A 12,428-nucleotide genomic window follows, 5' to 3' on the forward strand; every position below is an offset into this window, starting at 1 on the left:
ATAGCATCTTTTTTTTTCAACTTTGAAAAATGCGAATTTAGAAGATTCTAAATTTAGAAAATCTATAAGCTGAGGCAGGGCTAATGGAGGATTTTTCATTTCATGTCCTATTTTTAATTGTCTGGTATTCTTTTTTAAACTACCAGTATGGAGTTTTTTATTTAGTTAACATTCTTTGCAAATTCAAGGCACTGTGCCAAGAAACAGAGTGGCAAGAGAATGCCATTTGGAAGTGTTAGAAATTCAAAACAGAAACACACACACAATGTTCAGCCACACACTTTCAGTTAGCAATGTGAGTTAAATAGAAGGGCTGGGCTGGACCCATTATATAACAAATATTTTGTTCTTACGCTCCTTATTGCCTGAAGACTATTGTGAATAGGGGAACAGCAGGAAAACACTTCTCCAAAGAATGAGCTACTCTAAATAACATATACAATAAAACCATTCTTCACAAGACCAAAAATGTAATAAAGGGAAACCCAGTTTTCTTATGATACTGAAAATGTGCACTTGTTTCATTTAGCTGTATGGCAGGAAGCACTCTACGCCCCTTCCAAGCTGCTGACTCGACAGCACTTTCACGTGTGTCCTCCACCCTCCCCACGCTCCCGCCCTGGTGCCCACAGGCATGATTACCCCTGGTGCAGCCCTGCCATTGGCGTCTCTCTCAAGGGAAAGAGCTTGGGGTAGACAATCGTAAACATGGGCTCGCTGCACCGGTGACAGTGTCCCAGGGGGCAGTGCAGCAGCTCCAGGAGGCTTCTGGGCAACGAGACTGGAGACAGGACGTCCAGATCTGGAACACAAGAGAAAAACCATGCACAAATAAAAAAGGAGACATCCTGAACTAGGCTTCTTATAATACGTCTCACTGTTAACAAGCAAATTCGGTTAGTGAAAAGTACTCCATGTGGAAAGTTTTGTTATCTGATAGGCACTGAATGAAAACATAGCATTATTTGGAAATGAAAGGTTTTTTTTTATACTTTAGACACTAAGAGAAACCCTAAGTCTATTCTTTTAAGAGCGACCTGAGCTGTTCTGAGGTGGAAGCAAGGAAAGAGTAAGGCCAAATATTCTTTAAGAACAAAGACCATGGATTTACAAGTATTGTAAATCCATGGCTGATTCATGTCAACGTATGACAAAAACCACTACAATACTGTAAAGTAATTAGCCTCCAACTAATAAAAATAAATGGAAAAAAAAAAAAAAAAAGAACAAAGACCAAAAAGGTTGTTGGGTTTACCCAGAGAGGGTCTGCAAACTTCTGTAAGAGACAAGAACAAAAACGGACTGCAACTGAAGACTGAAACAGACTTTCATTAAGTTCCTCCTAAATCTACTGGGGATTTAGAATGTTTCAAGCTAAATTACATTTACTGAAAAAAATGAAAAGCGGAAACAAAGAAATCAAAGAAAATGAAAAATAATGATTCCCTGTCTCCTTTCTGTGAGCTGTCATTAATAAAAATGGGATGTTTTTTCCTTAGTTTAGTCTGAGCACACAAAAGAAATGTTTAAAGCAAAATATCCTAGTGGTCTGGGCAATCCTGAGCACAAATGTACCCTGGATTGCTACTGACAGTGAACACCAGGACAGAAATAGTCATGATGAGGTGACACCTAAAATTCACTGAATCATCTTTGGGAAGGAAATACAAATTATCTTACTATCTTCTGTATCTGTCCAGACTTATCAATAACCATTTTGAAAAATGTAATTTGTTCATAGGTGAATAATTTCAGTTTTCTGTTCAGTTTTTGAAAACAACTTAATACATTCCTGGGAGGTTAATGTTAGATGTTTTTATATGAACTTTTCTTCTTTTGCAAAAGCAAGGACAAAACACTTAGCAGTTTTAAAAACACTTGAGATGTATTTTCTCATTAACGTTGCCTAGTGCTTTTTTAAAGCATCTCAGGTCAACTCCACATCACCCAAGACATATATACACTACCAAAGACTTTCTAAACCAAGAGTTGGCATCCTGTGGTAATACTGCCAAAGGGTCCTGGAATTAATTACCCTTTACATAAATAAATTTCTCAGATGTGAGGAGGGTGCAAGTCAAAAACTTGCTATGTTGGAAGAAGTACCAACTTTGCTTTAGGGGTAAGATCTTTGCACATTTTTTATTATGGAAGAAAGTACCTCTGCCAGTCTTCTCACTTCTACCAAATATGTGTTCCCCAAAACCAATTTCTTTCAACTTCAACCACAGAGTTTAACCTGTAACCTGTTCTTTTGACTGAACACCATATCTAGTGAATGCTTTTCTGTGTCTGTAGGGGTTGCTGAAGGGATCAGTGTTGACAAAATATTAAAACTTTTCTCTTACAAAAAAAGTCCCATTGCACAACTGGGCAAATGTACTTCATGCCACTGAACTGAGCACTTAAAGATGGTAAATCTTATGTTAGGTACATTTTACCACAATTTTGAAAGTGAACATCAAAATAGCATAAAACACAATCCCTAAGCTCACTGAATAACAAGTAGGGGGAAAAAAAAAGAGAGGTCCCATGTACCTTTTAGAGAAGTGTGGTAGGTGTGATGCAGAGTCCTCATGGCCAGCTCCTGCAGAGGCAGGACGTGATCCTTCTCTGTCCCTATGGCCTTCACCTCAGCAGGGAGGAAAACGGTTAGTTGCCCTGATGAAAAGGAAAGCAGCTTCACCTCAGAAACTTGAATGGGAGCACCACAGCTACAGAAAGACACACATTCACAGTAGTGTTAGCCAAAAGGAAATGACTATATGTGCCAATAAAAATGTGTTAATCAAAATATACATTTAGAATTTTAAGACACTGCTGAATTGCCAAAATTCTTTTCAAAGTGAACAGATGCTATCCTGGGTTCCTTAATAAAATCTGGCACAGAAATTTAGACTCATCATTTGGAACTCAGCTGAAATCTTCACTGAGGTCCAGGCATTGCCAGTAAGGACAAACTTGGAAGGAATTTCCTTCGTTGGGTCTACACAATTTGCTTTGTAAGCTCCATTTATCCTCGTTTTCTTACCCTTTCTAAGTTTATGTTTATTGAAATTTTCAAAATTAAAAGGAACAAAGAGAACTCTGTGAAGTTATAGTACCTTGGTTTAACAGAATTTTTGTGTGGGGAAAACACCCAACAAAGCAAACATATTTTTAATGGTAGCAGATAACTTAACTGGGTCCTTCCATAAACTCGTGGAGAAAATATTCTTGGCAAGGTCTATTGAATAAGCCAAGTCACATACTATTCCCTACAGCCACTCATAACCAGAAGGCAGAGACATTCCTGTTCCTTTAGCTTTACAGGGTTACTAAAACTCAGGTGTCCAATCTCTTTCCATTTCCTGTCTGAGATCACCAGGTTACCTAAAAGTCTCAACACCTTTCTTCTCTAATGACAAACAGGTGCCAACAAACCTTGACTCTCCAGACACAACACGAGGTAATCTCTCTATGCTCGACTAGAGACAGGCAATAAGAAGGTACAGAGCTAGAAGAGAGAAGCCCTTGCCTTATCTGTTCATTACAAGTTCCTACATTTACTCATTCCTTTCATCAGAAAATGGGCTTCCCAGGTAGTGCTAGTGGTAAAGAATCTGCCTGCCAATGCAGGAGATGTAAGAGATGTGGGTTCAATCCCTGGGTCGGAAGATCCTCTGGAGGAGGGCATAGCAACCCACTTCAGTATTCTTGCCTGGAGAATCCCATGGACAGAGGAGCCTGGCGGGCTACAGTCCATGGGGCAGTAAAGAGTCAGATACTAGAGTGACTGGGCACTATTTCATCAGAAAATATTCCCAGGGCACTTACTATACACAAGTCACGATACTTAAATTAAAAAAAAAAAAAACTTCCTTCCCTTGAAAAATGTAATAATTATGATATAATTAACAATATAATTATTCTAATATTGGGTCAGAGAAGATGGAGGAACTGACTTTTTCCAGGGAATTATAGAGAAGGTTCGAGAGAGAAGATAATATCTGACCTAGAACTCAATTAATTTTACTCAGTTTCTCCACTCAGCTCAACAAAAAGAACCTCGGGAGGCCACACTGGCCTTCCTACTAGGCAAAACCTGTATCTCAAAAGAAAGCATTTTTTCAAATTCTACCAGTATAGTTTGGCTTTGCCTTCTTCAACAGCAGGACAAACTCTGTGTCTGGCTCCTTTGGTCAACATTATCTTTCTGGGACACACCCGTGCCACCGCATGTACTACAGTTTATTCATTCTCATTGCTGTGTAGTACTGGTAACGGTATGGGCTGTTTCTAGGGCTGGGCTATATGAACATTGCTGTATGTATTATTTGGTACACATGAGCATGAAATTCTGTTAGGTACATACTTAAGATCAGCATTGAGCTCATTATCCTGAGGAGAGATGGACAACTAAAAAATACACATATGCTAAAGCAGAGTGAAGAGGGGAGTGAGAGCTGTACCATTTCAGATAACATAATCAAAGTAAGTCTTTCTGAAAAGGTGACATTTGAGCAGAGACTTGACTGAAGACAAGAGTTAACTCAAGTCACAGCCTGGTAGGCACCTTAACTTGAGGACAAGGAACTAAGAGTGTCCACAACAGCAGAGTTCACAGGACAGAGGACCTTAGGGGAGAGAGATATAATGTACAGAGAGTGAACTCTGGAGATTTGCAGAAGGTCCCCTTTGAATATTCAGATGCATACTGATCAGCACATGCAAGGAAACTACCTGAGGGTGGAAAAAGGAGGAGGTGAAAAGATTAAGGCTAACAGTGCCCAGCAATTCCACAGGGCTCCTGCTCTTATCAGGCAGACTTAAACATCACAATTCAAGGGGCACTGAGCAGAATCTTATCTCAGGAGCAGTGAGTAATTAGTGCTAGACTGAACACCACTCCATTCCCACCCAACAAATCCTTAATAGCCATATCTGAAAGATTAAACTGTTTCCAGTTAACTTAAATGCATCCCAGGACATATATTAAGAACAGTTACATGAAATCAAAAATATTCAACACTCAATCAACATCATAAATTTCACACTACCTGGCATCCAACCAAAAATTACCAGGCTTTTCAATAAGCAGGAAAATATGACGTACAATGAGGGGAAAAAAATCACATGACTGAAACAACCAAAAGAGATATTAAAATTGGCAGAAAAGGCCATTATATCAATAGAAGAAAGATGTGTTGCATCCATAGCTCTCACCTAAAGCAACCAGAAATAAGACAGTAAAGTAAGCCCTAAGTAAATGAAAGAAATAATAAAAAGCATCAAGATAATCAATAATATAGAAAACAGTAATAAAGAGAAATCAATGAAAACAAAAAAGCTTGAACATTGAGAACATTAATAAACTCGAAAAACCTCTAACTAGACTAATCAGAGAGAAGACATAAATTACTAATATTAATATGAGAAAGGAGACATTGCCCAGTTTCTACAGATAATAAAAGGGTAAGAAGCAACTTTATACTAATACAAAGTCTTTGAAGGACAAAAATCAGCAAAGCTCACTCATACACAGAAGCTGAACAGCCCTACATTTATGAATGAAGTTGAACTTGTAGCTAAAAGACTGGAATACTTCTCAACTCATTCTCTGAAGCCATCACTATCCTGACACCAAAACTAAATGAACACATAACAAGAGAAGCAATTAGTATCACACATAGACGTAGACGGCAAAAGTTAAACAGAATTTTAGCAAATTTAACAATGTATAAAGTCATTATGACCAAATGAAGTTTATTTAATCAAGATTGTATTAATCTTAAGGAAATAATGTAATTCACTATATTAAAACCTAAAAAAGAAAAACAATATAATCATTTCAAAAGGTGTGGAAAAAGGGTCTAACAAAATTCAACATGCATCTATAATTTAAAAACTCTCAGCAAACTAGGAATAGAAGGGAATTTACTAATCTGATAAACAACCATCAATATTGTACTTAATGTTGAAAAACTGTTTTCCCCATAAAGTCAGCAAGACAAACATGTCTGCTCTCACTACTTCTATTTACCATTGTACTGGAGCTTCTAACCAGTACAATAAAGAAAAAAAAGAAATAAAAGTCAACCAGATTTGAAAGGAAGAAGTAAAACTGTCTTCTTTCTTCCCAGAAGACATGACTCTATGTAGAAAGTCCAATATAATCTTTAAAAAACCTACTGGGACTAATAAGTAGCTTGGCAAGTTTGGAGGATACAAGATCAGTTATAGGAAATTATCTATATTTCTATTGGTTATAATAATCAATTGGAAATTAAAAAAAACTTTGAACACTATATACAATACTATTTGAAATATGAACTACTTGGGGGTAAATCTGACAAAAGGGGTCTGAGACATATACACAGAACTGTACAAAACATGCAGAGTAATTAAGACATTTATTGTGATCATAGGCTAGGAGATGCAATATTGTTAAGACATTAATTCTGCTCAAATTGATCTATAGACACAATGCAATTAAAGTTACAGGCCTTTAAAAATATATATAAATTGAAACTTTGATTCTAAAATTTATATAGAAATGCAATAGTAAAAAATTTTTTTAATTTTAAGACTTAAAATTTCTTGGTAATCAAAGCAATGTATTATTGGTGCCAAAACAGGCAAACAGATCAACAGAACAGACAGTGTATCCAGAGACAGACCCACACATACATGGACAACTAATTTCCAACTAAGGTACAAAGGAAACACAGTGGAGAAAGGCCAGTATTTTACACAAATGGTATTTGAACAACTGTATATCCATATGTAAAAAACAGGAACTTCTATACTGAGATGAGTACACAGAAATTACCATGGAAATGTTTTACAAGAAGTTACATAAAAGTGCAGATTTGAGAGAATAAAAAATTTTAAAAAATAGGACCTTCAACCATAACTTGTACCATATACAAAAAATAATTCAAAATGAATTACAGACCCAAATGTAAATCTAATTCCTTAAAAATTCTAGAAGACAACAAAGGAGAAAACTTTTGTGATTTGGATTATAATAAACTGGAAAATTCTGAAAGAGATGGGAATACCAGACCACCTGACCTGCCTCTTGAGAAACCTGTATGCAGGTCAGGAAGCAACAGTTAGAACTGGACATGGAACAACAGACTGGTTCCAAATAGGAAAAGGAGTACATCAAGGCTGTATATTGCCACCCTGCTTATTTAACTTCTATGCAGAGTACACCATGAGAAATGCTGGGCTGGAGGAAGCACAAGCTGGAATCAAGATTGCCAGGAGAAATATCAATAACCTCAGATACGCAGATGACACCACCCTTATGGCAGAAAGTCAAGAGGAACTAAAAAGCCTCTTGATGAAAGTGAAAGAGGAGAGTGAAAAAGTTGGCTTGACAGAACAGAATTTTGGACTCTGTGGGAGAAGGCGAGGGTGGGATGTTTCGAGAGAACAGCATCGAAACATGTATATTATCTAGGGTGAAACAGATCACCAGCCCAGGCTGGATGCATGAAGCAAGTGCTCGGGCCTGGTGCACTGGGAAGACCCAGAGGAATAGGGTGGAGGGGGAGGTGGGAGGGGGGATCGGGATGGGGAATACATGTAAATCCATGGCTGATTCATGTCAATGAATGACAAAAACCACTACAATATTGTAAAGTAATTAGCCTCCAACTAATAAAATAAATGAAAAAAAAAAAAAAAAGAAAAAAAAAGTTGGCTTGAAGCTCAACATTCAGAAAACTAAGATCATGGCATCTGGTCCCTTCACTTCATGGGAAATAGATGGGGGAACAGTGGAAACAGTGGCTGACTTTATTTTTCTGGGCTCCAAAATCACTGCAGATGGTGATTGCAGCCATGAAATTAAAAGATGCTTACTGCTTGGAAGGAAAGTTATGACCAACCTAGATAGCATATTAAAAAGCAAAGACATTACTTTGTCAACAAAGGTCTGTCTAGTCAAGGCTGTGGTTTTACCAGTGGTCATGTACGGATGTGAGAGTTGGGACTACAAAGAAAGCTGAGTGCAGAATTGATGCCTTTGACCTGTGGTGTTGGAGAAGACTCTGGAGAGTCCCTTGGACTGCAAGGAGATCCAACCAGTCCATCCTAAAGGAGATCAATCCTGGGTGTTCATTGGAAGGACTGATGCTGAAGCTGAAACTCTAGTACTTTGGCCACCTGATGTGAAGAGCTGACTCATTTGAAAAGCCCCTGATGCTGGGAAAGATTGAAGGCAGGAGGAGAAGGGGATGACAGAGGATGAGATGGTTGGATGGCATCACCAACTCAATGGACATGGGTTTGGGTGGACTCCAGGAGTTGGTGATGGACAGGGAGGCCTGGTGTGCTGTGGTTCATGAGGTTGCAAAGAGTTGGACACGAATGAGTGACTGAACTGAACTGAAAAGCAAGATCCATAAAGGAACAAATCGATAAGTTGGACTTTATCAAAATAAAAAGTGTCTGCTCTCCAAAAGGCCCTGTGAAAAAAATGTAAAGGTCAGTTCTAGACTGGGAGAAGACACTTGTGAAGCAAATAAATATGATAAACAACTTCTGTCCAGACTCTATAGAGAATTTTCAAAACTCAGTAATAATACAAACACCCAAAGAAAAAAATGGGAGAAAGACTTAGACACTATATCAAAGAAGATAGCTGGATGGCAAATAAAACATAAAAAGATGCACACCTTTATTCACTAGGGAAATGAAATTTTAAAATATAATGGAAATATCATTACACACCTAGGATAAAACTTAAAAGACTTACTACTCCAAGTATTAGCAAAAATATGTAAGAACTGAAAATCTCCTTTATTATAGGTGGGAATGTAGAATGGTATAGTTACTTTTTAACTTTGCCAGTTCTTTCAAAAATTAAACATATATGTACTATATGATCCAAATACTCCACTCCTAAGTATTTATCCAAGGAAATTTAAGTCTAGGACATTTAAAAGATATTCTACATATGTTTGTAACATTTTATTGGAATAAAACCAAAAACTAGAACCAACACAAATGTCCATGAACAAGTGAATGGGAACAACCTGCGGTATATGCATACAATGGAATTCTCCATAGCAATAAAAAAATGAACTGTTGATGCACACTATATCTCGAATAAATCTCCAAATCATTATGCTGAGTTAAAGAAGCCAGCGTTTCATGTAAAACTCAGGAAGATACAAATTAGTTGACAGTGACAGAATACAGATCAGTGGTTACCTGGAGACAGGGTGAAGAGAAGGAAGGGAAATGATCACCCAGGGGCGTGAGGAGGCTTTGGGGGTGGTGGATGTGTTTATTATCTTAATTGCAGTGATAGCTTCAGAGGTATGTATGTATGCTTATACATACATATGTAAAAACTTCAAATTTCATATATATATATATATATATGAAAGTGAAAAGTGAAACTAAGGGCGCTCAATCGTGTCCAACTCTTTGCAACCCCATGGACTATACATACAGTCCATGGAATTCTCCAGGATAGAATACTGGAGTGGGTAGCCTTTCCCTTCTCCAGAGAATCTTTCCAACCCAGAGAATGAACCCCAGTCTCCTGCACTGCAGTGGATTCTTTACCAGCTGAGCCACAAGGGAAGATCAAGAATACTGGAGTGGGTAGCCTATCCCATCTCTAGTGTATCTTCCTGACTGAGGAATCAACCTGGAATCTCCTGCATTGCAGACAGATTCTTTACCAACTGAGCTACTAGGGAACTAGTAGCTAGTGTATATGTACTTTATTGTTGTTGTTTAGTCACTAAGTCATGTGTGACTCCTTTGAGACCCCATGGCTTGCAGCTCGCCAGGTTCCTCTATCCATGGAATTTTCCAGGCAAGAACACTGGAGTGGGTTGCCATTTCTTTCTCTATATACATACTTTATATTTGTGCAATTTATCATATGTCAGTGTAGAATTGGGAATAAAAGCCTAACTGGGCGTGGGCTGTGAGAAAATAGAAAGAAGTGGAGAAAGTGAATATAGACATCACTTTTAAAGAGTCTTTCTTTAAAGGGGAGCAGAAAAATAGTGAAGTCAGAGAATAAAAACAAAATGTTATATGGAAGAAGTATACCATGAAGGAATATATATAGCATCATTCAGTTTACACTAAGTTAAAGACAAAACTTGAAAATACACTATATGGGGATGTATTTACATATATTAAAATCATAACTCAGTGAAAATGAATGATAAATACATAATTCAGAATACTGGCTAACCTTAGAGAAGCAGGAGGAGCATGCATGGGAGAGAACCTTATAGGGGCTTCAAAATTATTAGTAATGTCATTTTTGTAAGCTAATGATACTTATGCACACTTTCCAGGTAGCTCAGGGGTAAAGAATCACCTGCCAGGCAAAAGACATGGGCTCAGCCCCTTGGTTGGGAAGATCCACTGGAGAAGGAAATGGCAACCCACTCCAATATTCTTGCCTGGGAAATCCCATGGACAGAGGAGCCTGGTCGGCTACAGTCCATGGGGTCGCAAAAGAGTCAAACACAACTTTGCAACTAAACAACAACAACAACAATGATATTTATACTGATGTGCAGGGTCAAAATATGGAAGCTTTCTAGTCAAACTTTTAGAAATGACCCTCTTACTTTAATTGATGCCAAAGAGAGTGGACTTAAACAGAAAGGTACCCATGGATGCTGGTGGTCTTATAAATTCAAAATCATACCCCTTACCTTAGGGAACACTGTATTCAATAAGCTATGGTTATTCTTGCCTACAGGCCAAATTTGGCCTGGAGTTTTCCATATCCTGTCATTCCAGATACAAATGTTCAGTTCAGTTCAGTTCAGTCGCTCAGTCGTGTCCGACTCTTTGTGACCCCATGAATCGCAGCACGCCAGGCCTCCCTGTCCATCACCAACTCCCAGAGTTTATTCAAACTCATGTCCATCAAGTCAGTGATGCCATCCAGCCATCTCATCCTCTGTCGTTCCCCTTCTCCTCCTGCCCTCAATCCCTCCCAGCATCAGGGTCTTTTCCAATGAGTCAACTCTTGGCGTGAGGTGGCCAAAATATTAGAGTTTCAGCTTCAGCATCAGTCCTTCCAATGAACACTCAGGGCTGATCTCCTTTAGGATGGACTGGTTGGATCTCCTTGCAGTCCAAGGGACTCTCAAGAGTCTTCTTCAACACCACAGCTCAAAAGCATCAAGTTTTCAGTGCTCAGCTTTCTTCACATCCAACTCTCACATCCATACATGACCACTGGAAGAACCATAGCCTTGACCAGATGGACCTTTGTTGGCAAAGTAATGTCTCTGCTTTTTCATATGCTATCTAGGTTGGTCATAACTTTCCTTCCAAGGAGTAAGCATCTTTTAATTTCATGGCTGCAGTGATTTTGGAGTCCAAAAAAATAAAGTCTGACACTGCTTCCACTGTTTCCCCATCTATTTCCCATAATACTCTTCCCCAAATATAATTCCTTTACTCTTCCCCAAATATAATTCCTAACGTCTTTTCTGACATTCTCTTTTACCAATGGTATATCACAATGTTTGCTGTTTCTAAATCACACCTTATATAATTGTATTATGAGAATTCTTTTGTTGCTAACTCATTGAATATGATTTTCTCTTCTACCTAGTAGAAGAGGATCATTTCCTCTTCTACCTAGTAGTTCTATATTGATACCTAGGCAGTTCCAAATGCAGATTGGTTGTTTTGAGTCTTCAGACAGAGGGAAAGAAATTTGAAAGCTAAACAATAAAAAGCAAATGGCATCATCATCATCAATCATCCACATGGTGCCAAAAAGGAAATAATTTCAGGGGAACTTGTGGGTCCAGTCTATCTCAGGAGATGTTCTAAAGATATGAGCATCACAAATGTCTGTATTTGGTTACTCACCAGGATGGCAACATTTAAAGAAATGGTTATTTAGGAATATGATAGTAATCTGCCAAATGGGATTTTTTGGAAAATGTCTCATGTATGGATTAAATTAAATATATCTTCAGTTGTGTGTCTATCATGGTGAACTATGAAGAACCACAATATAGCTAGTTAAATCTGTTAAGAGAATGACAGATAAGCCACAGACGCAAATCACATATTTGAAAAGAAACATGTATTCAGAATGTATAAAGAACTCTCAAAAGTCAATAATATAAGCCCAAACCATCCAATTTTTTTAAAATGGGGCAAAAGATTGGAACACATTTCACTAAAGGTAAGAAGTGACCCTTGAACGCGTTTGAATTATGTGGGTCCACTTAAACATGGATTTTTTTTTTTTTCAATAGTAAGTACTACGATACTACATGATCCAAGTTTGGTCCACAAATGTGGAATCACAGATAAAGAGGAACCCCAGATACAGAGCACTGACTATAAGCTATATGTGGACTCTGGGCTGTGGCGAGGACCCGCCCCAACCCCTGAATCATTCAAGGGTCCACTGACATGACAGGGAA

General features: G+C 38.1%; 1 protein-coding gene across 2 annotated transcripts in view; it reads right to left on the reverse strand.

The window, feature by feature from the left end:
- The window catches only part of LRRC28 (leucine rich repeat containing 28), a 198,764-nt gene that overhangs the window by 41,586 nt on the left and 144,750 nt on the right, over positions 1-12,428 (reverse strand). For both annotated transcript variants that reach the window (XM_043489722.1, XM_043489721.1), the window contains 2 exons: positions 2,539-2,714; positions 643-802 (listed from right to left, as the gene is read on the reverse strand). In XM_043489722.1, coding sequence (XP_043345657.1) covers positions 643-802; positions 2,539-2,714 — 336 coding nt within the window. The remainder of the gene's footprint in view (positions 1-642; positions 803-2,538; positions 2,715-12,428) is intronic.

The sequence above is a fragment of the Cervus canadensis genome, chromosome 17 (genome assembly GCF_019320065.1).
Source record: "Cervus canadensis isolate Bull #8, Minnesota chromosome 17, ASM1932006v1, whole genome shotgun sequence".
In the NCBI taxonomy this organism is placed as follows: Eukaryota; Metazoa; Chordata; class Mammalia; order Artiodactyla; family Cervidae; genus Cervus; species Cervus canadensis.